The sequence below is a fragment of the Rhipicephalus sanguineus genome, unplaced genomic scaffold, assembly GCF_013339695.2.
Source record: "Rhipicephalus sanguineus isolate Rsan-2018 unplaced genomic scaffold, BIME_Rsan_1.4 Seq345, whole genome shotgun sequence".
In the NCBI taxonomy this organism is placed as follows: Eukaryota; Metazoa; Arthropoda; class Arachnida; order Ixodida; family Ixodidae; genus Rhipicephalus; species Rhipicephalus sanguineus.
The window spans coordinates 167,839-195,288 of NW_023615060.1; the positions used below are offsets into that span (position 1 = coordinate 167,839).

General features: G+C 46.9%; 1 protein-coding gene across 1 annotated transcript; it reads right to left on the reverse strand.

Moving 5' to 3' along the window:
- Positions 1-26,991, reverse strand: LOC119377092 (katanin p60 ATPase-containing subunit A1-like). Its single transcript, XM_037646694.2, is given in 7 exon segments — positions 1-3,720; positions 9,117-9,132; positions 9,135-9,242; positions 10,725-10,850; positions 10,911-11,037; positions 26,109-26,267; positions 26,758-26,991. Coding segments are annotated over 7 exon segments (969 nt in total). The 3' UTR covers positions 1-3,521.
- Between the last annotated feature and the right edge of the window lie 459 nt (positions 26,992-27,450).

Sequence of the window (27,450 nt, forward strand, 5' to 3'; positions counted from 1 at the left end):
CAATGGTTTTGAAAATTTTATTTTTTTCTGCAACTCTTGGACAAACAAGGCCTGTGGCACCATGTAACCTAATAATAAGATAGCTGCGAGTGCGGTGTGTAACGATCGGTTCGGTGATTTGCTAGCGTAGGAAGAGCGGGTGGGCCAATACTGCAGGAAAGCTGCCGCAGTGAGCGACCACTGCTCTCAACTGCACAGGCTTATACAACTGTAGTTTGGTAATAAACAAAATGTTGGTGCCAAATAATCGTGTTTTGTGGGAATGTACTAACAGCTGAAAAATGAGCATAACTGTATTACCGTATATTGCCGATTATAAGTCGACGTTTTTTTTATAAAATGACCTTCCAAAGTTCGGGGGTCGACCTATACGCGGAATCGTAAAGTCGACTTATCTGTGGGGTCCGACGAAAGGTCGTCGTCCTTTAATTTTCTGCTATTCGACGCATCGATAACATCAGCCGCAGAGGCAGCGGAGTCGCGGCAATAGCTATCTCTCAACGCGCGCGCCGCTTCCGGAGCCGGACATTTTTGTGACCTGCCACAATGATCGCGAAACTATAGCGAAACCACGCGAGGCGAAACTACGGAGCGCGTTTAAAAATCACCGCCGCGCGGCATTAATGCGAACTGCTTGGGAAACACGGTCTCGAAAGCCATTTCAAACCTTTGATAGAGGGCGAGCGATGCTCTATGAATAAAGAGGAATTTACCTTGCGATGCGCCCTGCAGTTTTGTTTTCATACAATAGAAACGATTCGTTGACAAACCATCGGCGTTTCACAGAAAAGCTGGCAGCGCCGTGTTGGCTGGCAACACTTTGCGGGGAACTAAACCACATGACCAGTCACATGAGCCCACAAGCGTCTTCACGTCTTTTTGCACTCACACCTGTTCGCCATTTCTGCATTTCGCTTCGCTTGCGAGCAGTGGTGTGCGCAATTTGCGACGCTGCCAAACGGACGCCAAGATGCCACTGCTACGTTGGCAACAGTACAGCGCTGCTTTCAAGAGGCAAGCAATCCTCTATGCAGAGTCGGAAAGCAACGTTGAAGCAGGGCGCAAGTTTGATGTGTCGGAAAAGTGCATGAGGGAATGGAGAAACAAAGGACCAAGATCTTCGCGTGCGCTGCTACACGCTGTTCCTTTCGCGGACCAAAGTCTGGACGATACCCTGCCATTGAGGAGACGGTTCCAGATTGGGTTCATGACCAGAGAAGCAAGAGCCTGAGTGTTCGCTACAATGATATTGAAGCAAAAGCCCGAACTGTGGCGAAGGATATGTGCATCCCGCAAACCGAGTTTGAAGTATCCAAGAAATGTGTCAACGATGCCTGGTATGGACTGCCAACCGACATGGTCCACGCGGCGTTTTCCACGTGCGGCATCTCAGTACCACCGGCACCCGTTCCGACGGCGAGCAGCAGCAGTGGCTCACATGATGGCAATGACCGTGACTGCGTCCTTCTCTCAAGCGACGACGAGTCGTAAGCAATGTTTCACGGGCAAATAAATGTTTCTTTGCATCACTCCCTCTTCTGAAAAACTTATTGGTGAGCTATGGCCGCAGCATGAGGCTGTGTTCGAAGTCAACTTTTTTTTGCCCTAGAAGGGGTTAAGGGGTTGCAAGTTGGGGGGGTCGACTTATAATCGGCAATATACGGAAGGTCACTCTTTGTAGTCCCAGACTAGCATCTGCCACACAATGTTTGCAGCTACGTAGCTGCTCTAGCTTATGACTATAAAGAACTGTGGTACAGGTGTCTGTAATGGTTAGGCAGCTTTATTGCACCCACACATGGTGCAGTTGACCTGGCATGACACCTTGCGAGATGGAAGGCCGCTAATAATGCTACTGCTGCTAATAATAATAATTAACTACAGCACAGCCCTTTGTAATGGCTGCACAGCCTTAAGCTTCCACCTATTACACAAATCATGTGGCTTGGCGCTTGCAGTTTTGCTATGTGACTGCAAAGACATATCTGCATCTATGTTGCTGCACAAAGTGATCATCATGGCTGAGCCCTTTGCGCTGGGTAGACGACTTTAAAGCCCCCCCTTGTTAAGCAATTCCACAGAGGCCTCCTCTATACTTTCTGTGCCACCATCATCCTTCCCTCTCACCCACCGTGGTATTACGCTGCATTCCTACGCGGCGTGGTGCCACCCGCGTAGGTAAAGTCTGTTGTGGTTTTTGGCGCTTCTGCCACTGTATTGCACGCTGCTGCACCTAGGCAATCGCGCACTGCAACGTTTTTTTGCTGCTGTGATTGTTTACTTTCAAGTGCACTTGTAAGCATTTGTAGCCGTAGCACCAAGCAAAAGATAGCTTCGCCAACGTATGACAGCCGACCAAAACGAAGCTGTATGAAATGCAAAAAGAACAGCTTCTCAAGCCAGTGCGGAACTTGAGCAGAAAGCATGTATATCCTAACAACAACGAGAAAATGAATGTGAAAAGGGCGTTGCAAGTGCTTTCTCGAGACATGACATCAGCACTTGGATTTCTGAAAGACCAAGCCGGGCACAGTTATCACCCCATTTTTGCCGCTGGAGGACCAACTATCATGTTTGTGAAAATTATGTCAAATGGTTCATTTTTCACGTCACAAGTAACAAGGACCAGATGACCAACGCCCAGAACACTTGAGAACTGCAATACAACAACAAAATATGCGTACCGCCACCCTTCCAGCGGCCCTACATGAGTGGCACCCCCAGCGTATAGTGGCGGAGCTGCGTAACTCCGCCAATGGCACTTTCCTATTGTGCTGATGGCTTGCCGGGCACTGAAATTATAGAGGACATTATGGCAATTCACATGGTATGATGCCTGGTGCAATACTATGTATCCGTTCGTAGCATTTGCATAGCAGCACGCGCGACTTTTTGCCCCAACAGGACCGCCCATAGGGTTTTCTTTCCAAAGCAGCTTCATAGCATAGTCAAGTCTGATTATGGCAGGAACTGAATGTTGTCTCTTTCACGTGCGATAGGTGTGACAGACACTGGTGGCGGCAGTGGCAGCAGACGACACAGCCACCCAAATCGGCTATTAAAAAGAGTTTAACAGCTCACTGTATTTGGCCACCATCAGTTGGTCAAGCTCATGCCAGGAGCAGGCCACATCGTTACTGCTTAGCTCCAGGCACCTGGCAACAAGAAAGCAGCCCGAGCACTGATATCTATTTGGAACAGATCTCAATGGCTGCAACGCACATTGACGTGCTCGAGCATGCCTTCACAGTGGACCAAACACAAAACATGAGTAGTGCACTGGGATCATTGCATACAAAGTGTCACAACACTTATTGGCTAAACACTCACTTAGCCGTCAAGTGCAGGCCTCGAAAGAACAGTCGATAACATACTTGAGAAAACTGTGCATGTTGCAGCACACGTAAAATCTTGATGAAAACAATAGGCACACTGGACCTTCACGGTGAGAGCCTTGAAGGGATGACGGATAGGCTGCAAGCGTTTAGCAAACAGGAGTGCTAGTGAACGTAAAAAGACAATTAGGTTGAGCCGAATTCAGACATCCACTTCTCATACTTCTCCAGATCCTCCCGGCTAACTGATTTGTTGATCTTGCGTATGGCCTCCTCGAAGTCATCTCGGCTAACTGGAAGTTCGAGCTCTTCCTTGGTAAGGTTGCGAATTTCCTCTGGAGTGAGACCATGTATTCTTCGTCGCATTGCCATCATTGAAGCATCCCTGCAGACAGTGAGTTACACATAAGTGGCAGCAATTTATGGTCATGAAAAATTCGTGAACACAGCGTGTCGCTGCAGGCAATGTTCAGCAAGCGGTCTTGTCTTCTTCAAGGCTGCAAATGCCTACCTTAGCGCATGTGCGTTGAGTGTTTCACACGCGCTAAGGTAGGCAGTTGCAGCCTTGAAGAAGACCAGACTGCTTATCAAAACATTGGCTCCAGCGAGGGTGTATTGGTCAGCTGCCACCTCATGCGAAGATCCCATGCCACGTGATGCCCTCTGGCGAAGAGTGTTCCACACTCGCCGCCTTGGCTATGTGTGGCACTGGCTAACACCCAAGAGGTTACACGCACAGAATTGTCCAAAGTAGATGGGGAAGCACCTTCCATCATAGCTCAACTGGTAAAGCATCGGACGCTTAATTCGAAGGTTGTGGGCTCGGATCACGCACGTCCTTCTTCGCCCACTTGTGGCCTCCGCTACGTACCCCAAGCAGCGCAACAGTGCAAGTTTCAGTTATGGTATGAAAAGCTAAGGCGCTAAGAGAAAGACTTGAGTTTTGGTCGCAACACCTTGATTTACAAGGTTGTGATTTACAAGGTTACACTCGGATCCCGCCAACAGAAAAGGTGAATTTTTGTCCACTTTAATTCCTTTCTTTATGTCATAATGATTAGACTACAGTTCAAAACAATGAATAATGCCTCCTATGCTTTCTGTGGCAGATTCATTTGGTCATACACCGAGGATCGCACTTGAAAGGGGTCCTCAACTACTTTTCCAAGCAATCATCAAATGACCCCAGTATCAGAGTTTATTGGCCCACTAATCGATTCCGCTTGCTTGAAATACGAGCGCGTAACGAAGACAAGGACTTATTAACACACGGACAAGCACTTGTCCTTGTCTACGTTACGCGCTCGTATTTCAAGCAAGCAGAATGAATCGCCAACTAGCCCAGTCAGCCATTTTGACTAATCGATTGCTGCAAAATTTCTCAAATCCGTCAAGAAGGAGCGAGTAACAGGGGCTTGTCGTGCACTTTAAGCCATAGAGTTTCTTACAATAACACCTAGAGGAATCTGGCGCTAGTGTCTACGCGGGCTCCTTGAGCGACGCTTCAACCACCATGGGAATGATGGGAAGTACAGGCTTCGGATCGATTAGGTTCTTGAGATTCGCGACGCTTGTTTGCAGAGTGTAAAACAAAGCGAAATGAAGTTATTTCCAATTAAAACTTGCTTCATTCTTTTGTATGTAAAACTTATTGCAAAAAGTTTGCGTGACCGTGAGGTGGAAATGAAGCCTGGACAAATCCAACCACCAGGGTATGCATTGCTCTGCAATTGCGTTCCAGATTTGGCATCACAACATAATGAATTATTTTCTTTACAACACTTAAACACGCTTGTCTTTCCTTCGAAAGTACGCATTATCTATTAAAGGTAATAACAGTACCGTATTGAGTGAGAAACAGTTAATGGATCATCTGTGCGATGACAGATGCGTCTGTCCATGTGGCCTGCCCCCAACGCATCTCTCGTTTTGTTGTGAAGTCGAGTCAGAGGAGCATGACGGTGCGTCTACTTAGCTTCGCCGTCGTTTTGCAGTCAATTTGAAAGAGTTTTGACAAGTAGCGCTTATCACAAAACGTGAACTCTATGCAATTTCTTGCAATGGCATGGGATGCTACATCTATGCGCAGCGGTGAGTGCACGACGCTTTGCTAAAATTGTCAAATACAACCTGTAAAGCTGCAAAGTGGCAGCAAACCAAGAGATCTAGCAGTCTTCAGCCTCTTTGAACAACAAAGGCAGTGCTTGAGTGCTTTGCAATGCGCCCCACTGCCTACGCCTCGCAAGAAACGAAACTGAAACTGTAGAAAAAGATCCGTAGACATTTCGCTAGCTAACGAAATCCAATCCGCAGCCTGTACTTCCCATCATTCTCATGGTGGTTAAACGATCGCAGCGGCAGTTTCCTCTCTAGTTATTGTATGAAACTCTATGACTTTAAGCGCTTCGGAGGTCGTAGTCACTATCAATGATCGCATCGACAGTGCGACCGCGGCGGTTGCGGCAAACGATTGCTCCGTTTTCAATACGCATGTGCTGGCTGCGCACATGCCTTCAAAACTACGTCGTTTGTTGCTATCTATATATCGCATCTGCTTAGGTCTTGTCCGCAGCGTTTGCAGAAAGTAGCGTTGCTTTGACTGGGCGAGAGTTGGACGCGCGCGAACTTTTGGAACTCCATGAATTTCACCGTCGCCATACATGATCGTGTCAAGAGCGACCACGGTTTCGTCTACAGCGGTTTTGGCAAACGATAACCGCAGCTTAAACAGTGTGTGCGTTGGCCGCGCGCATACTTCTGAAGCTTCCAGCATGCTGCTCTTGTCGCTCGGCGGTTTTAGTACCAAAAGTTCGTATCACCCGCCGCAACGTGCAAAAGTGTTCAGAACATCTGAATTTTGGCCCATTGGACGCATTAGAATTCAACTGGGGAATTTTACGAATTCGTATCGGACGGTTTCATATCACAGATATTCTACTTCACCCCGAGTTGGTTTACATAATGCTATACGCAATGGTTTTGCAAAAAGCCTGGATCAGATTGGGTTGAATTTTTGTTAATGTGCCCAATCACGCACAGAAATTGTGATTTCCGGGAGATTTTCCCGTCGACCATACAAATGTAAAAAATGATCAAAATCCGGGACACTTGGCAGGTATGTTCTGGCCATTTACTGTGGCATCTTCGTCGCCAATATGTTGTATTTAGAACACAGGGAAGTGATGCATCAACTTCATTTTCCTTGTGTCCCCACGACTATCCTCTTTTATACACAATAGGTGACCGCATGTTTGAAGCACATCAGATGTGCCTTTCTTGCCTTGTTCCTTGTGCATTTTTTCACCAAATTAAACATAGTTGGAAGTTGGCGTTCTCTGTCCAGTTTCCTATTCTGTCAATACATTCTAATGACACTGACTCACTCGTGGCTCTTCACCATACCATAACTTTTGTTCAAAGGGGTTTAGAACTAGAGGTGTGCACGGGCTCCGGGTAGCCCGAAAGCCCGAGCCCGACCCGGCCCGCGGGCCGGGCTCGGGCGGGCCGACGTATTTTCACTTCGGGCCCGGGCCGGGCTCGGGCTACTTGCAGTTTTATCGGGCCGGGCTCGGGCCCGGCGCAAAGCCCGACTCAAGCCCGAAATATAGAGAATGAGCGGGAATTGTTTTCCAGCACGCATACAGCGCCTTTTCCGCGACCGCCCTTTACCGCTTTTCTTTCCATTCGCTACTTTAAACAAAAGGGAGCAGGTAAAGCACTGCCCCTGTTGCACTCCGACAAACAGAGAAGTAACACCACCTGAGCTAGTGACGGCGCCACGCGACTGTTCGCGTTAGATTTAAGGCCAAATCCCATATGAGTGAAAATGCACCGGACAGCGACCCGACGTAGATCGCTTTCGTGCAAGCTGACGCTTGCATGGGCATACCCCATACACATGACGGCTTTGCCGAGCGAACTCCATTGTTGCTGGCATGAGGCCGTCTACTTATAGCAAAGGTGCCGCGCTGTCGCAGGTATGCAATGAAAATAAAATATTTGTTGCATGTTGGTACGTAAACGTTTACCATTGTCTCGCAGTATTTTTTATATGCACGTGCATAATTTACTTTATTTTGTTGGTGTTACAGCTGATGCGCTTAGTACGTCGCTAATGTACATCCGGTTCGGGTGTTTTGTGACTTCCCGGGTGAGAGCGACGGTTTCCAAATGTGAAAAACCGCGCGATCGCGCGATTTCGACCACGCGATACACGCGCGAACGGCCCGCAGAACCTTCAAAAGCCGGGCCGGGCCGGGCCGGGCCCGGGATGGTGTTTTCGTACGTCGGCCGGGCCGGCGGCTCGCAGCCCTTTGCCGTCGGGCTCGGGCGGGCCTTCGACAAAGTCAGCGGGCCCGGGCGGGCTCGGGCTGGAAATACGGCCCGTGCACAGCTCTATTTAGAACTCTTTCATTCCAGATTACCGTGATATGCTGATTTAGTTTATCACTCTCTCAGCTTATTAAAAAGCTTGCTCCCAAAAAGGCCGATTGAATGTTTTATATTTTAAAAACTATATAGTACTACAAACATAGTGACATATTTGAAGACTCTTCACCATACCATAACTTTAGTTCAAATGGGTTTAGGACTCTTCATTCCAGATTGCCATGATATGTTGATTTAGTTTATCACTCTCTCAGCTTAGCAAAATCTTGCTCCAAAAAGGCAGATTGAATGTTTTATATTTTAAAAACTACATAGAGTACTACAAACATAGTCCATATTTGAAATCTGCACATATACATAAACTTAGCAGTTTCCTGAAATGATCAAATATTATAAAACAAGTTTAAAGATACGTTTTCCCTCTGAAATCCATGCTTCACTGCATACACTGTATTGACTGAAGAAAAACATAATGCTAATGATGAGTGAACAGATTTCAAAATAGTCACAACTAAATTCACCTCGCGTAAGAAAAAAATAGAAGATATATGAGCCTCAACACTGCCATGTGGTTGTTACATACGAACCTCTTGCTTTATCGAGAGGTCACCAGTATAATTCATTAACTTGTAAATCCATAGGACACCATGCAGTTGTCCACTCGACATAATAAAAAGCCTGCAGCACTCTGGATATTGCTATGTTCGATACATTTTCCTGAGGCCCTCAGAATGGCATCTAGCTATCTTGTGCACTCTATACTTTCCACTGAACTACAGCATTAATTTTTGCTCCATTCCACTGCACGCATCCAGACAAAGATAGCAACTCAAAAGCAAGAAATTCAGCAAAAGAATAGCACTGAAAAAAGTAATGGACAAAGTTAACACTCTTCCTCTGGTGATGTAGGGTGTGGCCTTTGCCAGTGCATATTCTGGACCATTCAAAAGACTGCCAAATTCAAGCAAAGGTGCTCAAAAAGAAACGTGATTATGATCATGGCATGCAGGATGAAGCCAAGGAAGGTATAGGGGACGTTGATTGTACTGTTTTAAGCGTAACATTGTAGTAATTGTGATAACTGAGCCCTTCCCTTCCTTCACTCATGCAGGCTGCCAGTAATACAATGGAGGGCAAATAAATAAGTGCCAGGAAATGTACGAATTGGAGAGCTCTCGGTGGTAACAATTAGAGTATACTTTTTGTTTGCTGCACTTCATTTGGACAGCAGTACACTCGCCATGGACGCAAATGTGTAAGGATGAGCTTGAAGATTACCCGCCATTACAAGGTGTAAGTTGCCATTCCATGCAAATGACAAGCGCTCTTGCTGTCCGAGCTATCACTGCACAAGTTATAAAGAAAATGTCGAAACACGACTTGCACACCAACCTGCAGACATTGGTGAGTCAGCACCGGAATAGCCATCCAGTTGCTCCGCAATGAGGTTAATGTCAAGCTCGGGGCAGACCTCAACATCCTTCAAGTTGATCCTCAGCAGTGCCTCCCTCCCAGCACCTCGGAAAATGCAAGAACATAGGGCTATGCTCCACGTCTGTATGCACACGCCTCATCATTTATGCAATTGTTTTGTACATCCACAGTACAACAGTTGCGAGTGGCTCGAAGGACACTTTAATGGGGCTATGCTTCATGTGGGCTAGACCTCAGCTGTGTTAAGGAACACCCTTTGTGCGCAAAACGTTCAGAAAAGAAGTCAGATAGGACAGAGCGCACTCCTATCTGACTTCTTTTCTGAAACGTTTGCACACAAAGAACGTGTTTTTTTCCTTTTAGAATGCAGTACCAACCAGCACAAGTAGCCACCCTGTTGTGTTACCCATTAATAGGCTGCATAAGGCACTGTCTTTATGAACACTCCTCGAGGCACAAACCTTTAAAAAACTTTTTCTAAAAAGATGTATAGAAGTCTTCGTACATTCTAGCATGTTGAGTAAACATCTTCCTCAAGAAGTTTTGTTTAAAGCATTGTAAAAAATTTTTCTCAAGAGGATATTTATATGAATTTTGGTCACAAATATTTATGACAACAGCTTGATGGTAAATATCTCTCAGTTAAACACATGTGTAGCAGCAGTTATTTTCTGCTTGATTTCTTTGCAGCTGTAAGCATGATGCATTTTGATGAACCGATAAGCTGACCTTTGCTACGAACACAATCATTCACCATATAATGAGGAATAGTTGTTGACATGACTGTTCATATCGCAACGTATTGCATGTCAAGCTTTGTTTATTACGGCTTTCCAAGCCAGTCAGTCGTGTGTGCCGAGGTTCTCTAATTGCAGAAAAGCAGAGCTTCGAGACTTGCAACCTCAACTCGGGGAATACCGTCGTCTTGGACTTCAGTTTAGCCACCATCTATTTCAAAATTATACCTTGTGCATTACAGTAATGCAAAAATTCCCGAGACGTGTTTGACTAAATTATGGCTGTTTTCTTTATATTTCTTGATGTATGGTGATCAAACTCATGCCTCGAGCAAAAGTTATACACCAGGTGTGGCTACCTAAGGCTGTGCGCAGAAATGACCGACTCTCTGAAAAAGATTGTGTGGCCTATCGTTTTTTCAACAGTGGAGTCGGCCACACTTTGTTGAAGAAGAAATGAATCACATGCCAAAAGTGTGGCACCCTTGCATTTGGGGCATACAGAACTCCCGTGTCTTCAAAGCCAGCAAAAATGAAAAGCCCTCAACGCAGCAGCATGGATCAATTTCGCAGAGGCTAGTGTGCGATGGTGTCTTCAAATCCAAAATGAGTTGCGAAATTTTTTCTTTAAATGTAGAAATCGTGAAAATGTTTAAGTAGGGTTGCAGTCCCATTGGGTATTTGTGAAACCCTAAACGAGATCCGCTTGAGAACGGCTGATGTTTCTGTCGATAATCCGATGAACGGGATGCATGGGGGAAGAGCGAAACAATCACTCTGTACAGGCATTTGCTGTGAGTGGTATACAGCAACCAGAGCGTCCTCACACTGTTGGGCAGAGGAATGTAGATGCGCTTCTCGAGCCTCCGGCGAAGTGCTTCATCAATGTCCCAGGGAAAGTTGGTGGCTGCCAACACCATCACCACCTTGGCTGGGTCCTCATTGTTGGTGATGCCTGCATCAAATACAACACCACTGTGGCAGCCGCCCAACGCAACGTCGAGCAACCACCCACCATCCATCTGAATGAGCAGCTCCGATTTCACACGCCGGCTGGCCTCGTGCTCCGAGTCGGAGCCTCTTCGGGAACACAGGGAATCAATTTCGTCAATGAAGATGGTGCTGGGGGCATGGAACCGGGCCTGCAGCACAATTGTCTCCTTTTGGACCACACTTTGCATTTCCCATCTTAAGCATGCTCACACTGCTTCCTACTGTTTTCTATGCAGACCCTATTGTATGACCTTAATCATACAAAATACATAAGTTAGGTAGCACAGTACAGTTGAAACACAATTTAATAAAGTGATGGGGACGATCGAATTATTGCGTTAAAGTGGGAATTATGTAAAATTGAGAAAAGAAACATCTAGTCCTTCGAAATCTAAAATTTTAACGTTGCGGCACCCAGAAGCTACCACAACATTGTTTCTGTCAGCAACCCATGCTTGCGCGTATGAAAAGTCCGCGAGGGCAGCCCGAGGGTGGCCCAGCCACAAGGGACGCCATGTTCAGACGATGTAGGCCAGGTCACGTAGAGTTACGACACCTACCGATAAGCGATGACGCGGCTGGCTGAGAAATGATCAGTGCTATCCGTTGCACGAACCATGACATAACCAAAGCAGCCACCGCCGCCTCTATACTCGCGGACAACTTTTCTTGGCAATAAAGGAAAGGCTAAGGGGGCGAGCTACTGCACATGTACTGCTCCTCGAAGTAGTCCGGTTCAGCGCGCGTTTCGAATTTAGTTTGGTTTGTGAACCTTCCGTACCTCCTGTGACGGCCATTTGATTATTTGAGCGGCCGTCACAGGCTTACACAGCCATTTGTTAGTGAAATTCGTCACAAGCTCCCTCAGCGAGTCATCGGAAAAGCTGGAGGGTGACGAGCGCTCACCTGAAGACGAAGACGCCATTTTGACTGTGAGGTGCACGTAAAAGGTGCGACGTTTTCACAGGTGCAAAAACGCGAAATGACACTGCATAAAGCAAAAGAAATATAAATATCTCCTTGGTGCGCACTGACCCTCATTTCAAACAGCAGAAAATAAGTAATGTTTTTTATTCTCACGCAGAAAACACGGACGCAATTGCGGGATTATAATCTTCAGCGGTAGCACACGCGTAGTTCGGCTCTCTAGCCTTCCCTTCATTGCCCAGAAGAGTTGTCCGCAAGTATAGTACATCCAGCACGTAAGAATGCTATCGGCTGCCAAGTTTATTGCTCCATGCATTGGTATGTCGTGCAGCCCCGCCAAAACAAAGCTAAGGCTGTAACTATGGCACCTGGATGTTCTAACGCAATAGTGTTAGAGCACACGCTCGAAGAAAAACCCATTTCTTTCAAAATTAGCAGGAAATTACCGCTTCTTCACTCAGTTATTTCAGTAAAAACTTCATTTAATCGGGCTTGGAGGCCAAGTTAGTTAAATCGGGTTTACAGCAACCCTATACAATATGGGTATTTACAAATTGCTGTTTACACGAAGTGGCCTTGCCTTGCCAGGTACCGCGTCATCAATCTTTTGTAATAGTTTTTGCTCCAACTGACTCGTAGTTGTCAGCAGCCTATCGGCATCATTATCTTCATTTCAAAATATACGGCAGCAGAGGCGGCGCAACGGCAGGTAACGGTTCGCGGTGCATTCGGATTGTTCTCGCGCTGTTTCGTATCGCTGTAAATGTTTCGAGCCACTGCCGGCTGACACACTCGCTTTTGTTCTGTTTTGTTTTGATTCATTAAAATGCTTTCGCGAAGTGCATTCAGCTGACTTCGGGGGAACGAAGGGACCGTTGAAGCTTTCACTGGATGACACTCGTGTCAAGCCCGAGAATATACGGACCGAAAAAAACCCACTGCTTCAGTTTTTTTACCCATGGTTTTGTGTGGGTGTCACACGGTGGCAACGCACTGCGATATTCAATTTTTCAACATGTCATATTCTGTCGATGAGAAAACGTGCGTTTCTTGTGGCGTGGCTTCAAGTGGGAGCGACTTACTGAGTTTAACATTAACCAGGTCACTGCAATAAAAAAAGCAACTGTATCACTAACGCTTTGCATGTATCTTCGTAACTAGCCTGCATATGAGTGCAAAAAACATACGAGTTATAGTTTGCCGCAGTCGCATTTGAGAAGCCAGGTTTAGAGGTCTCATTTCTCCTGTTGTCAGTTTAGGTTATTTTTACCACACATTTAGTGCAACAAAAGCTTCACATAATTATGAGTGTACTTTCACTTTAGTGTGATAAAGAAACCGTCACTATAATCAAATATTCTTTTTTTTTTTCTGCCATAGCCTCCTGGCCTGACAAGAAACGCTGTGTGCAATGAGCAAGGCACCTGTGACATGACACGCCTTGTAAAGAAGCTAGCCCGAGTGATACAACATGCATTATAGGTATGTTTACATATGTGTATAACTAACTGCTGTTTATTTTTTCACTGTGTTTATATGTTTACTTTTGCAAAATTTAATATTCATTGATTATGCTTATGAATATCTGGTAATGTCATTACTTGTTTTTCCAGGATTGCCAGGCAACGACAGGATGACTACCCCCGAATGTCCCCTCTGCAAGTGCGGCGAAACATGTGAACGTCTGCTACAACAGGTCATCTTGAACCTCACGCTTGCAATGCTGTGTTTGTGAATGGTTTACCAGGCATCTCATGGAGGGGTGCCTACAATCGTCCACAAGTATTAGCTGTCTACTGTGTCATGCAATCTACACCGCAATAGCGTTGAAATTGAACACTAGCTCCGTGCATTAGTTACGTTACGTGGCACTGCTGAGCTCAATGACGCAGGTTTTATACCCAGCCATGGTGGCCACCTTTCATTGGGGGCGAAATGCAATGATACTTGTGTGCTTAGATCTGCGTCTGAAGTTCAGGGAAAGACAGAAGCTTGAAGAGACGAAAAATTTGTGAACATGAGGTGTCGCTGGAGCAAATGTTTCGACAGGCAGTGTTGTCTTCTTCAAGGCTACAACTGCGTTTGTTTTAACTCCAGGCAGTTAGAATCAATCTAAAGTTGCCAACTACTGTATGAGTCATAATCATACCATGGTTTGCATGTGAATCATCAAAATTATAAATTTAAAGGTAAATATATTCGACAGAAATCTGTCTGGCTGGGTAAGATTATAAGAATAAAAAGACTCTCCAGCCACGTTTAGTCATTAGCTTTTTTAATTTAAAAAAAACTAAGAGACCGAACGGTCTCAAAACGTAGGGTCAGTTTTTTTAAATTATAAATTACATTACAAAATGAACATCACAGCAGTGAGGGGAATTAACAGTCTTTCCGACATTAGTTGTACCTTATGAGACAGTTTACAGACTACGCTCAAAACTGTTTTGCCTTAATTAACTGTGTTTAGATCATAGAAGTTTACAAAAATATACGCCAAAGCTTTACAAGGCTGTGCTCAATTACATTAGCCTTTGCACATATGTTCAATGGGCTCCTTCAAATTATTTACAGCTAATAAACAAATTGTAAATGTGATGAGCACTTCTTGTAGCACAGATTTATCAAGCCCATTTACGTTGTCTGTGTTCATTGAATATGGTAGTGTGTTTTTTTTTTCATATAGCAGAGCAACGTCCCAAATTTGTTTGAGCACACCTACTTCTGCTGTTTGATTAAATTAACATGTCACAGTTATAGTGCCTACCACTACGAAGTGATAGTCTGAAGCTACTTTTACGATAGAAACCTAGGAAATCAAAGAGGTAATTTAAAACATACATGAACTTGATTTATCCACAGCCATACTACAGCTTTTATGTATTTCAAGCCAGAGCTTCTAAAAGTAGCAGGGAGAATACATACTTTAGCTTCCAAGCACAAATATAGTGAAAAAATAAATAACACAATAACAAGTATGCAATATATATATGACCTTTATTTATCCATCATTGGCACAGGTTCACATAATGCCCCACCAGTTGATTTCGTGAGTGTTTGCTAGTGCTCAAGTTCTATCGACATGTCTATGTGATACAGAGATTGTGCTCATGGCTGAGCAGTTGTTTAGTGTTCTGTGCGAGCACCAAGAAAGATGTACAACGCATGCCTAAAGCTTATTTTCTTAGAATTGTGCTTCTTGAATCTGGTAAGCGCTCGCCTTATATCTCTGTTTCTTTAGCGTTCATTTTCGCTTCATACTCAGCAGTCCTATTACTACTAGCGCCAAGAAATTCTAGCTGTAGAAACTGTGTAACCGAACTATAACGAGGAACAAAACGAGCCTGAGATATTTTCTTCCACCTATGACCTGAATACATAACACCTATGGTATGGCCTCACGGCCAAGAATTTCGCCAAGAAATTCGTGCCTACCCTGCAGACACAACGCGATATTACTTATCTGTAACGCATTCAAGGTGACATCGCAGAGTGAGAAAGATGCAGAACTGTATGCATCCGCGATTGTTTACAACCAGTGCCTCCTCTATTTTTCAGTGCCTGGGCGAACGCTCTCCTCGGGCCGTCGAGCGCGCGCTCCGCGTCCGCTCGCCGCTGCCGCGTGGTGGCGCTGTGCAAGTAGACTACGAGAAGCTGGCGCTGAACGGCCGCCGTCATCACGAAGCTCACGAATTCGTGTTTGCATCCGAGTTTAATTGCATTTGTGCTTCTTGCAGGCTTTCACAGGTACAGGGGGATGGAAAGAAACGCGAACATAGCGGCGCGCTGTTTTCATCACGCTCTACCCGTGGTGGCAATAAAAAGATGCTAGATGATCTTTTATTGTGTCATGGATGACGTCGTGTTCTCATCCGTCATCGAGGCTATAACCACTTGAAAATAGATGCGAAACAGCAAAGAATGCAGATGCCGCATGTTCGCGTGTCTTTCCATCCCCGCTGAAAGTATTCCGCAGGCAGACTGTCAGGCCGTGCTGCCGGTTCGATACTTGCACTCGAGTTTGATAGTATTCGCGTTTTATTTTCTATTTCAGGCTATTGCAACCGCACCAATGCCTTAGTATGTCATACTGTTGTGTTCCACTCTGCAATGGAACCGAAAGAAATCACGATTGTCTTTTTTTTTTATTTCCCTTTATTGATAAAGACAAAAAAATCTCACAGGGTTCCTTATGCACTCATCTAAGACGACTGAAAGGCGAAAGCCATCTTCTTCTTTTTGTTCTAGTCAATGTATTGAATATTCCCTGCCTCCCTCCGAGATATTTCTGCGCCTAACGTGGTTTTCTTACAGCCTCAAGGATCGGAGGCAGTGCAAGCTTTCTGCACATCAGCGGAGGCATGCACTGCCTCTGTGATTGGCCTATTTTGACCAAGCGAAGGTGTAATATGACGACGTCACGTTATGTGACGTCACGATGATGTCACAAAATTTATGATCTGTGACGTCATATGATGACGTCATCACGTAATTATTTTTTGCATCACTCTTGCTGACGCCGGCGACGGTCAATTTTCGCGTTTGATAAGGCATCTAAGGCTTTCGCCTTAATACACTGTTTGGCTGTCGTTCCATGAAATTCCAGCTGCCGCTGGTGTTCTGTAGAGGTGGCTTGCAGTAATTAGGCGGGATAATTGGTCTCCTAATACATCTTCAAACTACACTAGAATATGCAGCCGTAATTTACGACGCGAAGATTTCATAGAATATAAGAAGCGGCGGCTTAGGAAGGATGCAGTAGCATCACTCATTACAGGCTACCCTTCACGTTTGCAGCCCAAGGTAACAACTGAACCAAGCATGGTAAGTATCCCTAAACGTGACCGTGTTGCGTCCGAACAGTCAATGAATTCATGTAGTACCAGTAGCACACTGCCTCGCGATCGCCGCCATGTGCATGCAGCGCTGACATTAGGTCCCGAAGCTGAAGAATCGGAGCCCATAGACACTACATGCGCTACTGGCGAAACAACCGACAATCATGGTTGCATTGTCACTGGAAGCAGCTTAGTGACATTTCATGCTATTTAGAGCAGCAGGCATCGGGAACTTTAAGTGCCCAAGCTTTCAGTATCAGCTCTCGGCAAATGCTTCTTTCGAAAATCGACTTTCACACAGTCAATAACCAACTCTCAGTCAAGCGAACGTAACAGTGACAAAACATTTTCCGCGCATAACTGGCATGCGCTCTCTGGAATCGGGCTAGCAGACGACGCGCGAGCGTCTCGATCAAATAGCCGCGAAAAACAAACGCCTCCGAAATGGGCTGGTTGCAAAGAACAAGTGCTTCATGATTCCAGTTTACAAGTTTTCATTATACTTTAAACAACGCGAATACAGCCAAAAACTGAACCATATAGCTGCTTCGAATGCGGCCACGGCATTCATTTCCACGAGCGACGACGCGACGGCTAGTCTACTACGGTGGCGGCGCCCGGCGCCTAAAAGCCGCACTAACGCCGACGGTCGGTTCCCATTGCGCTCCGCTCCTTCGCCCAGGCACAGAAAAATAGAGGAGGCGCTGTTTACAACGAACTCAAAAGTGTCGCGAAAAGTGGTCGTTATATCAGTAGTTCGTTGTATATGGACTCGCCCTTGAAAACGTGTGCTTAGCGGCCAAGCCCTTTTATTTTTTTACTTTACGCTTTTATTAAAGTGCTAAAAACCCCTTCGGGGACAGGCTAAGCCTTTTCGCGTCGTGAAGCGACATCTGCTGCATGCTCACAAGTGAATTAACCACCTTTGCAACGAGCTGACACCATTTCACCGAAGCGCGGTACCGCGACGTGGAGCCGATCATCCCTGGCTAGTTGCGTGCAGCACGTTGCCTACTCAGCTCGCAGAGTCACTGCCGGGCCGCTTGCTGTATGCCATATGCGCGCCAAGTCAAACACGCAGTATACGCTCGCTGTCAGTGCATCAATGTTTCTCAGTGCCCGCGCCGCTCAACAACAGCGAGCTACTTTCGTTTCTACAAAGTGACGTGCACTTTAAAGCGGTCTCGTACGACGCGGCGGCGGCGAACTTGCAAATGGCAGCACGGTGCGCTCGTACCGCCGTCAATCCGCAGTGTATGGCGTACGCCACACGCGCAGCCAAGCAGATATCTACAGAACAGATGACTGTGATAAGGTTGTCAGCTATAAGTCATAATGGCACGTTCATCGACGGCCGCCATCTCGCCTTCACACTTTCTGATGCTTATCCGCGAAGGAATCGCCGCAATCGCACAGAAGTCGTAATCACTGATCGTTTGACCGGTCTCTGCCGTTACCGAAAAGATGGACAACCTTTTGCGGCACATTGTGGCGTCGACGAGTATAGAGATGCAGTGAACCTTTATGCGACGGAAAGTTATCGCGGTTATCACTTCTTGCATTTATGCCTTCTTGCATTCCAAGGCATTGTTTGGTTCATCGCAGGCGGTCGTAGCTGCAGAGAACGGCATCAGGAAAGGCTACCGTGCGAAAGCTGACCGCAAGGCTTCATGCTGCCTACTATTTTTTTTTTCCTCACTGCCATCCTGCCACTGAGGAAACGCCTGGAAAGTGAGTGACCTTGCCGATCTGAGTTATCGTTGTCGCGAGTAAACTGGAGCGGGGAATGCGCGAGCGCGCACTCCTGTCACGCTTTAGAAGGCCTGTTCTAACTTTTTTTCACTTCGTATGCGCCGTATTTTTACCGCGACCGTGTCTGAAGTGTTCGTTGTAAAAGTAGGAGGCTTTGAAAAATGTTCGCTATATGTGGATGCAGCTTCAATGGTTAGCATAGGAAAATCGTAAGTAGGGGTGTGCAAATACTCGAATACGAATCGAATAGGAGCCCTGCGAGTAGTTCGATTCGCGAATCAAATATCTACTATTCGATTTTTTGAATACCGAAACTTGGAAAAACAGTGGGACGACCCGCATTTTACGATGAATTGGCTTGGTCCCGGTGAAACCCCATAAAAATAATGTATTAAAAGCCTCGGTTATATGACGAAATTTTACGCTGACCCCACATCATATGACACTATTCGACACCACCCGAGAAAAAAAAAATCTTTTGCACCCGCACCCCTAGCTTGAAAGAGAGTGAGACACGTAGAGAACGCCTTCGTAGAATGGAGAATTTATTCTCCTAGCAGTTCATGTTCGTTTGTGATCCAGACAAACTGGATCACAGACGAACATAGTTCCAAGATCGATTCTAGATATGCCTTGATCGCGGGAGTATCCCATCGCCGTTACCTAGTAGGCAAGCTCAATCTATATAGAGAAGCTTCAGATAGTCGACAAGCTCATCTTCGAGATCCAGATATTTCACGCTTTCGCGGCCTGTGGAAACTTCTCCTGGTCGACATGCAACTGAAGGTCTCCTCCCTTTGTTTGCGGCACTCGCAGTCACAGGCCTCGAGCACGCAAAAATGGCGCGACGGAACTATCGTCAGCGTGAAAAAAATTTCCCCTTGACGTGAGCGTTTATAGACACCAAGTGCACTTCACAAGAGAACACAAGGCAACAAATACGACGCGCACAGCTCAGTCGCGCACGGAATCATCCTATGCAAACTTGCAACAAAACGTGCTCCATCGCCATTATATGATGGCGATGAGACTCTATCCGACTCTTCTGATGGGAGGCTGTTGCCAATGCAGTTTCGGTTCCGTTTTTAAGCACAGGCAATTATCGGGCTCGTTTTGTAAAGATGTGCGTTATATTCGATTTCTTTTTTTAAAAGTTCAGAATAACGATTCACTCACACCTCCTACAAGTAAACGGTTAGGTGTCATTTTCAAAAATGTAATCTACCTTTCCTATTGAAGTGCAGGGTCGTTTCGCAAGCTTATTTAGTCAGTCTGTACCCGTTTTCTGGGGGCCAAGACTTAGCATCACTGCCCATATTCTTAGTTCTTCGATTATACGATGGTTTTGCATGGTCCCCTCCAAGTCGTGTACTCGAGGTTCCACTTACCTACCTGACGGGAACGTCTCATAACTATGCGCTGAACTGTAGCTCGCATTAACCATCGAGTATGAATGTGCATCTGACGCGCACCGCTGATACTACCAACTGATAAGAAGTGCAGTGCCAACGCGTGTCAAACGTCATCCACCGTCTTGTGTTACGTCATAGGCCAGCCGCCTATATATACTTCATTGTCTGCTAAATAAAGCATTCTGCGTTGGTTACTGGCCTGGCTCTGTCACTTTGGCGTAAGCTACAGCAATGGCGACGAAGATGGGATTCACGATTTCTGGGTGCTGAATGTAACCACCACCTTCGCCTACCACCACGGAACGTCGGCGGCCATGGCCATGGCTACGAGTCTCGGCACCCCAAGTTTCGACGAAAATCAAGATAAGTGGGATTTACTTGACTCAGCTGGAGACATTCTTTGAAGCAAATGATATTAACAAAGAGGGTAAGAAACGGGCACTTTTGATTTCGACACTATCAGTGAAGATGGTAGGCGTTCTTGCGGGACACTGCGCTCCCCGTAAAGTAAACGAGCTGAGTTACCAAGAAGCACTCGCGCTCCTAAATGCCCACTATGCGCCGAAGAGTAACAAAGTTGCCGCAAGTTATAAGTTCTTCACTAGGGACCAAACGGCCACTGAATCTGTCCGAGACTATGTCGATGAGCTCCGCAAGCTGGCAGATAAGTGTAACTTTGGCACCGGCTTTGACTGTATGTTACGTGACCGCATCGTTTGTGGCATCCGAAATCGCACTGTGCAGCAGACGCTGCTCGCAAGAAGTGAGCTCACACTGGCCGAAGCGGTAAACATTGCTACGGCTGCCGAAGCCACTGCGAAGCCACTGCGCATGACCAAACCTGATACGGCAGCAGTGTGTAGTTTAGCTGGAAAATCGCGCCAGTATCAAACCACCTCCAGAGATAAGAAGCAACGGGTTGCAGATTGCGCACGCTGCGGAAGCCATGATCATCAAGCATATGATTGCCCACACAAAAGAGAAATGTTTTCGCTGTGGGAAGACAGGTCATTTCGCAAGAAAATGCCACTCCCAATTGAGGCTCAGCGCTCGTGGCAGGCAGGATGGCAGTGCTAACGCCGTTCAGTATAGAGCACTGCATCTGAAACCGAGGAAAGTGATATTTCAACAGTGTTCACTGTACAAGAGACACGGGAGAAGCAACGTCTGCTACAGGCGTATCGCAGGGTCATCCGTTGGGGGGGCGTGCCCCTGGACATGATCATTGATACGGGATCATCATTTCCAATAATCCCGCAAGAAGTTTATCTCAAGCATCGCCTGAGCTGGCCACGGTTATCGAAATGCAAACAGACGCTCAGCTGCTACCTGGGCAAGTTGCCCATTGTCGGTGAACTACAGCTTCAAGCCCAATTTTCAGGCAAAGCTGTCCCTGCCACCCTGATCGTTATAGGGTGTTCTGGTCCTAGCCTTTGCGGAAGGGATTTAATTCAAGCATTGTCAATACTTCCGAGTGCGCTCCTCGGAACAGTGAAATCCATTTCAGTTGCTCGCGACAGTCTCTGCACAGAGTTTCACGCACTTTTTGAATCTGGGTTCGGAAGAATTCAGGGGCCTCCTGTGAAATTCCACCTTCGAGAAGACGCCCAACCTAAGTTCCACAAGGCGCGGCCTTACGCTCGTCGTGAGAAAGTGGAAACGGAGCTGGAACGCTTAGTGAGTGAAGGCATATTATCGCCTATAGCACATTCAGAGTGGGCGGCACCAATAGTGCCAGTACTAAAGAAAGATGGGTCACTCCGCGTCTACGGTGATTTTAAGACCACTATTAATGCTGCGTGCATAACTGAGCAGTATCCACTACCTAACATCGAGGATACTTTCGCGTCACTTCGTGAGGGATCTCTTTTCACTACATTGGATCTGAAGGACGCATATAGCCAACTCCCCTTGGATGAGGAAGCGAAGAAGTTGGCCGTGATAAACACGCACAAGGGGCTGTTCTGCTATAACCGTCTTCTGTTTGGAGTTGCCTCAGCTCCCGCGATTTTTCAGCGGCACATGGAAACCGTCCTGGTTGGCCTTCCAGCCGTACAGGTGTACTTGGACGACGTATTAATAGCCGAGCGTCCAGACAGTAATGACTCCGTGCTCCGCGATGTTTTGCACCGGCTACAGGAAAACGGTGTCAATCTGAAGGCAGAAAAATGTCACTTCCATAAAGACTCAATCGTCTATTTGGGGCACCGGATCGACAAAGACGGCCTGCACCTGCTGGAAAAGAACCTGGCTGAAATATGCGATTCACCACGGCCTACGAATGTAAGCGAACTGCGCTCGTTTTTGGGTCTGCTGTCGTATTATCACCGGTTCCTGCCACACATGTCAGCGATGTTGGCCCCCTTGTATAATCTACTCGAAAAGAGCATAAATGGGAGTGGGGTGAAACCCAGGAAAAATCTCATCTCAAGGCGAAACGAACGCTTCTCAGCTCACCAGTGCTGACATATTTTCAGCCCGGCCAACCAGTGCGGCTGGAATGTGATGCATCACCGTCAGGTTTAGGTGCCGTCATCTCACACCGCATAGGCCATGTGCATTAAGCCCATCGCTTTCCGTTCACGCGTACTGACGCGCGCCGTAAAAAAATTATTCGCAGCTCGAGAAGGAAGCTCTGGCGCTGGTGTTCGGAGTCTCAAAGTTTCAAGACTACCTGTTGGGCCACAAGTTTGTGCTGGCGACGGACCACCAACCACTTGTGGGTCTTCTACGAGAAGATCGACCGGTGCCTCCAATGGCATCGGCGCGTATCCAGAGGTGTGCTCTGTTCCTAAGTCAATACCGGTACCGCATCGAGTACAGGGCCGGGAAGCAAAACGCCAATGCAGACGCACTTAGCCGTTTGCCAGTGCCGACACCAGAGGCTGTTCACTCGGGAACCTTGCCAGAATACGTGCTGTCCACAGAGAATCTTGACAGTTCGTTCGTGCCAGCGGGTGCTTTGAGGGAACTGACAACTGCAGACAAAGATCTTTGTGTTGTCCAGAACTTCATGCTTAATGGATGGCCTAAACGCCTCTCATCATGTCACAGTCATCTTCAACCTTACTTTTGCAGAAGACTGGAACTGTTGAGCGCAGGTCTGCTCTACTGGGGTCATCGAGTTATCATACCCTGCAAGGCGTGGGAGCCCATGCTCTCCGAGCTACACCAGTCACACCAGGGAGCATCTGCGATAAAAAGACTGGCTCGGACGCTGTTCTGGTGGCCAGGGTATGTGGGGTGCTATCGGCCCCTGTAAAGTTGTCTGCGCCTCATGGCGCACGCACGCCTCGCGGATAGGCCGTCGGAGGCAGTGGCGCTGGGTTTGCGAGCGTTGGGGTTTGCGCATGAGCGACGGCCACGCCACCGGAGAGAAGCGAGCGAGGCCGCCGCGGCCGCCGGGCGGGAAAAAGGAAGTCTCTTGGGATTTGGCAGCTGGCGTGGACGGGCGGCTCCCGCGGGGTGGTGGGTCCCGTGGGGGACGATACCGCAGCTTGTCTCCTTCGGAACTGCTGCTTAATTATCAAGTTCATTCACGCTTGGATACTGTGTGCCATCTTTATCTCGGAGTCGTTTCCAGCCTTCCAGATTCCAGCCCGGGGACCCGGTGTGGTGCGCAACTTTGGACACGGGAGGCGGTGGTGCCCAGGCGTCATCAAAGGCACCGAAGGTTCGCGCCTCGTGACAGTCGACACACCAGGTGGACCAACTCGGCGTCACTTAGACCAGATTCGCCCGCGTATGTCTAGATCACCCGGATTCCAAGGGCGGAGACTTTCGAATCAGTACCGCCCCGATACCGTGGATCATTCCTGTGGGTTCCTGTGGTGAGTCAAACGATGATTCTGCATTCGTGGTACAATGTACATTATATTGGCAGTATATTGGGTTGTTTGTCATGTCACTGCAGTATTTTTTAGATTAGGCTGGCGAGCTCACCGTTATGTGAAAGCTGTTAATAAATGTGTTTTTTACACTATGATGTGTTCGAGAGCGGCACACTTTAGACCCCACACTACAGAATCGCTGGGTGCATTTCAAAGACACGTTTTCTGAACGTGTATCATCCCTATTATGTGAAATCTTCGTTTTCTGAAATGAAGTCAATCAGATGAAGTGGAATTGATGGTCGAAGTTGTAGACTGCACATATGCAAATGGACATGCAGGGCACACACATATGCCAGTAGACAGCATAGTGCACACCACGCAAGTACATTCCCCCCTCCCACACAAAAGATAGATGCACAAGTGACAGACAAAGCAAAAAAACACACAGCATGGGAGGTGTTCTTGTTGAACATGAAAACGTTCGCTAGAGCTGCAATTGAAAGGGAACTTGGCACCAGTGTTGACAAAGCATCTGCATTAAACTGCCATGGCAGCCATGCAGAGATTCATTACATGGCTGACGTGGCAAGCCACACTATGCAGGTCCAGTAGGGGATATACCTGAGGTCACTTGCCAAGGAGTGCCCAGGGTGACCAACCATCCCTCGACTGTCCCACAATGAGGGCTATTGTTCCGCGTCAAAAGGTACAAAAATCACCAAACATGTCCCACTATTCGCATTTCATTATTATTGTTCAGCAGCTCCTTTACTAGTAAAGGAGGCACTGTGCGAGCACTTGAAGCTCTCGAAAAATCGGCGAGCTGCCCGGTTCACAGCAGCAACGACTGCTTCTGGCGTGAGCTATAGAAATACAACTTCAAGAATGTAAGACGAGACATATGACTTCAAGAAAGTAAACCAGGGGTGTCGAGTACTTGCCAAGCGGTAAATCAGTGTGTTTTGTGAGCAACTGTATTTTGGTGTCGCTGAATTTTTATGTGGACATGAATACTTTGTTTCGTGTCGCACCATATCACAGCGATACATAAAATAGTTTTGTCTATTCAGATATATATCTGAACTTGAACTTGCATCAGTTACAGTAATACCTCATTAACTGAAACTCTCATATCTAAAAAATTGGCTAAGTCGAAATTTTCCGCGGTACGTCCGAACGATTTCCCATAGGTGCAATGTATTTATTGCTCTTTACCTCGAAGTATTTCCATGCTCACTTTCAGTTATCTCAAAATCTTGACTGAGTGGAACAAAACCTTCACCGCCAAACCGTATGACAAATACTAGCGGCAAAATGTCATACGTTTCACAAGGTTCATGCGAGGCTGCCGCGCTTACGGCAAAGTGGACACTGTTTCCGAAAGTGAAGTCGGAACCTAGCAACATAACAACTTTGTCAAGCAACCCTGTGTCGTGTCATGTGACACATATACGTGCAGAGGCAGGCCCTGCAAAATAGCACGGTTCGTACTCGACATTTTGTTTACCGTCACAGATACGATTTTAGCATTTTAATGATGCAAGGCACGTCGCGCGGATTTTTTCGTTGGCCGTGTGATGTGGTGAGGATAACACCAAAGTCACTGGTGCTGCAAGAAAAGTAGCCCTAATCAAAGACGGATTCGAGGCTCGAAGTTTCCGGACATCAAACGGCGCTGATTGTGTGGTTGCATCGTGCCAGTCACAACATTGACAGAGAAGGCTCACCTACGACATCAGCTGGTTTGACCATTTTCTTAAGCGAAACAAGTGGCATCACACACGGGGATCGCGGCAGTGTCGACGCAGCTACTCAAGGGGTGACGACATCAGCCGAAATGAAAACATGCTTTATTTGATGCGAAATAAAGTTGAGTGCAGCAGTGTGGACGATCGCCACACGTGATGTTTAAGCAACTCGAGAAAGCTTTGGTAGGTGCAGTGTTACTGAGAGGCAGACCAGCCTTAAGCGGTCCTTCTGCACTAAGTAAAAAGGCAGTGCCAAAAAACAGCTGACTGAGAGCTCTGGTATGTCATTATTTTTCTTAAAACCTTTACGAGCCAGTTAGGCGCTCCTGTTAAGAAACTGGTCAGTAGTGATAATGTTTTTAGATAGAACTGACTTCTGAATAGAATTTGCGCAACTTTGCTTATTTAGAAAATTTTTCTGGTTTTTACTACTTTGAGTTAACGAGGTATTACTGTACTCTGTTTTCCTGTTTCAGAGATTTCAAGGGAAGATTTGTCGCCAAAGGTTAGAGAAAATGAATTGTTGTGGCCACTATGCTGTGTGTGACACAGCATGGTGAGAGCATGCCACACAGACAATCCGCGCTTTGCAGTCTACATGCAATGCCTGCCCAGGAATGCACCACAATTGCATTAACTCTCATTTGCTTTCCAAGAGGAACTGCCCTAGAAATTAAGTACATGGGCCTACTGTATGGCCAAGCGGAGCTCACCATCTCAAAGAGCAGGCGCACCAACTTTTCACTTTCGCCCCGGTACTTGGAGGTGAGAGTGGATGAAGAGACATTGAAGAATGTCGTGCTGCACTCTGTGGCCACTGCCTTGGCCAGCATGGTCTTGCCAGTGCCTGGTGGCCCAACCATCAGCACACCCTGTCAGAGGAATTGTAGCTGAACACACAGGCAAGAATCTTCAGTCATCACAAAGCACAGGTGCTGTCCTGGCCCCACAGGTTTGAGAGAGGACTGTGTAGGGACCTGAAGTTATAATCTCGTACGTGAAAACTTGTAGCGCAAAGCAATACATGCAAAGCAGACTCTATCCATCTACTTTCAAAGTATTCTAGGCTGCACCTTCTGGCATATCTGAATCTTTTTGCTTCTAGCATTTATGTAAGCAGTCAGAAGCAGGGGCAAACCACACTGTATGTATGCCACCTCAAAGTATATTATCAATTCTTAAATCTCATCAGCACAGCATGAGGGGACTTGCCAAAGCATGCCAGTGTGCCACACGTCTACTGTGGCTCACATAAAATGCCCCTTCACGCTAACTCCTGGCTGATGAGAAAGATGGATCTAACTACTGTCCAAGCTGGCAAGGATCATGGCGACACTGGTACTCAAACTGATAATTCAACACCTTCCAAGGGCGGCGGATGCCCTTGAAGAAGTCTGGCATCCACATGGGCAGCACGACGGCCTCCTCCAGCAGCTTCTTGGCCTCGTGCAGGTCCGCAATGTCATCCCAGCGCACACTCGGGTTCCGCTGCAGAATGTCCCGCTCCAGCAGCTCCACCAGCTCGTGGTCGTAGCCCGTGCAGTCAAACTTCTTCTCCTGCTGCTCGGCTTCCTGTGCAAAAGGGAAAAAGGCCATCACTAAAACATTCTAATGTTCCATCAAAGAAAAGAACAAGCCATGGCTCCATGCCCATGCCCCAGCAATAATCTTGCAAAAAAATCTCTGCACTTGGAAGCCCACTTTATTCTGCATTTAGGAGCCATGATGCTTCAAGGTAAACCGTACAAGTTTTGTGTTTCTTCTTGGCTCCCAGATAACATTGGTTGCTGGTAGAATGAGCACTAAACCCCTGTCAAACAGAATGGCTTTCTCCCTATTCGAATGTGTAGGAGCAGCTTCTTCCATCCTACTGCAGTGGCAATCTAAATAGTGGCACTGCAGGCAACCACAGGGCCAGAATCGACAGGTGGTCATTGTACCTAAAGAAGCCACACCGTAAGCAAGTTACACCCTTGGCAAACAATCTGGCTTGATGCTTGGCACAGTCACCGTTCTCCTGGCAGTTCGTGAGTTGACATTCTGATATGCTGAATG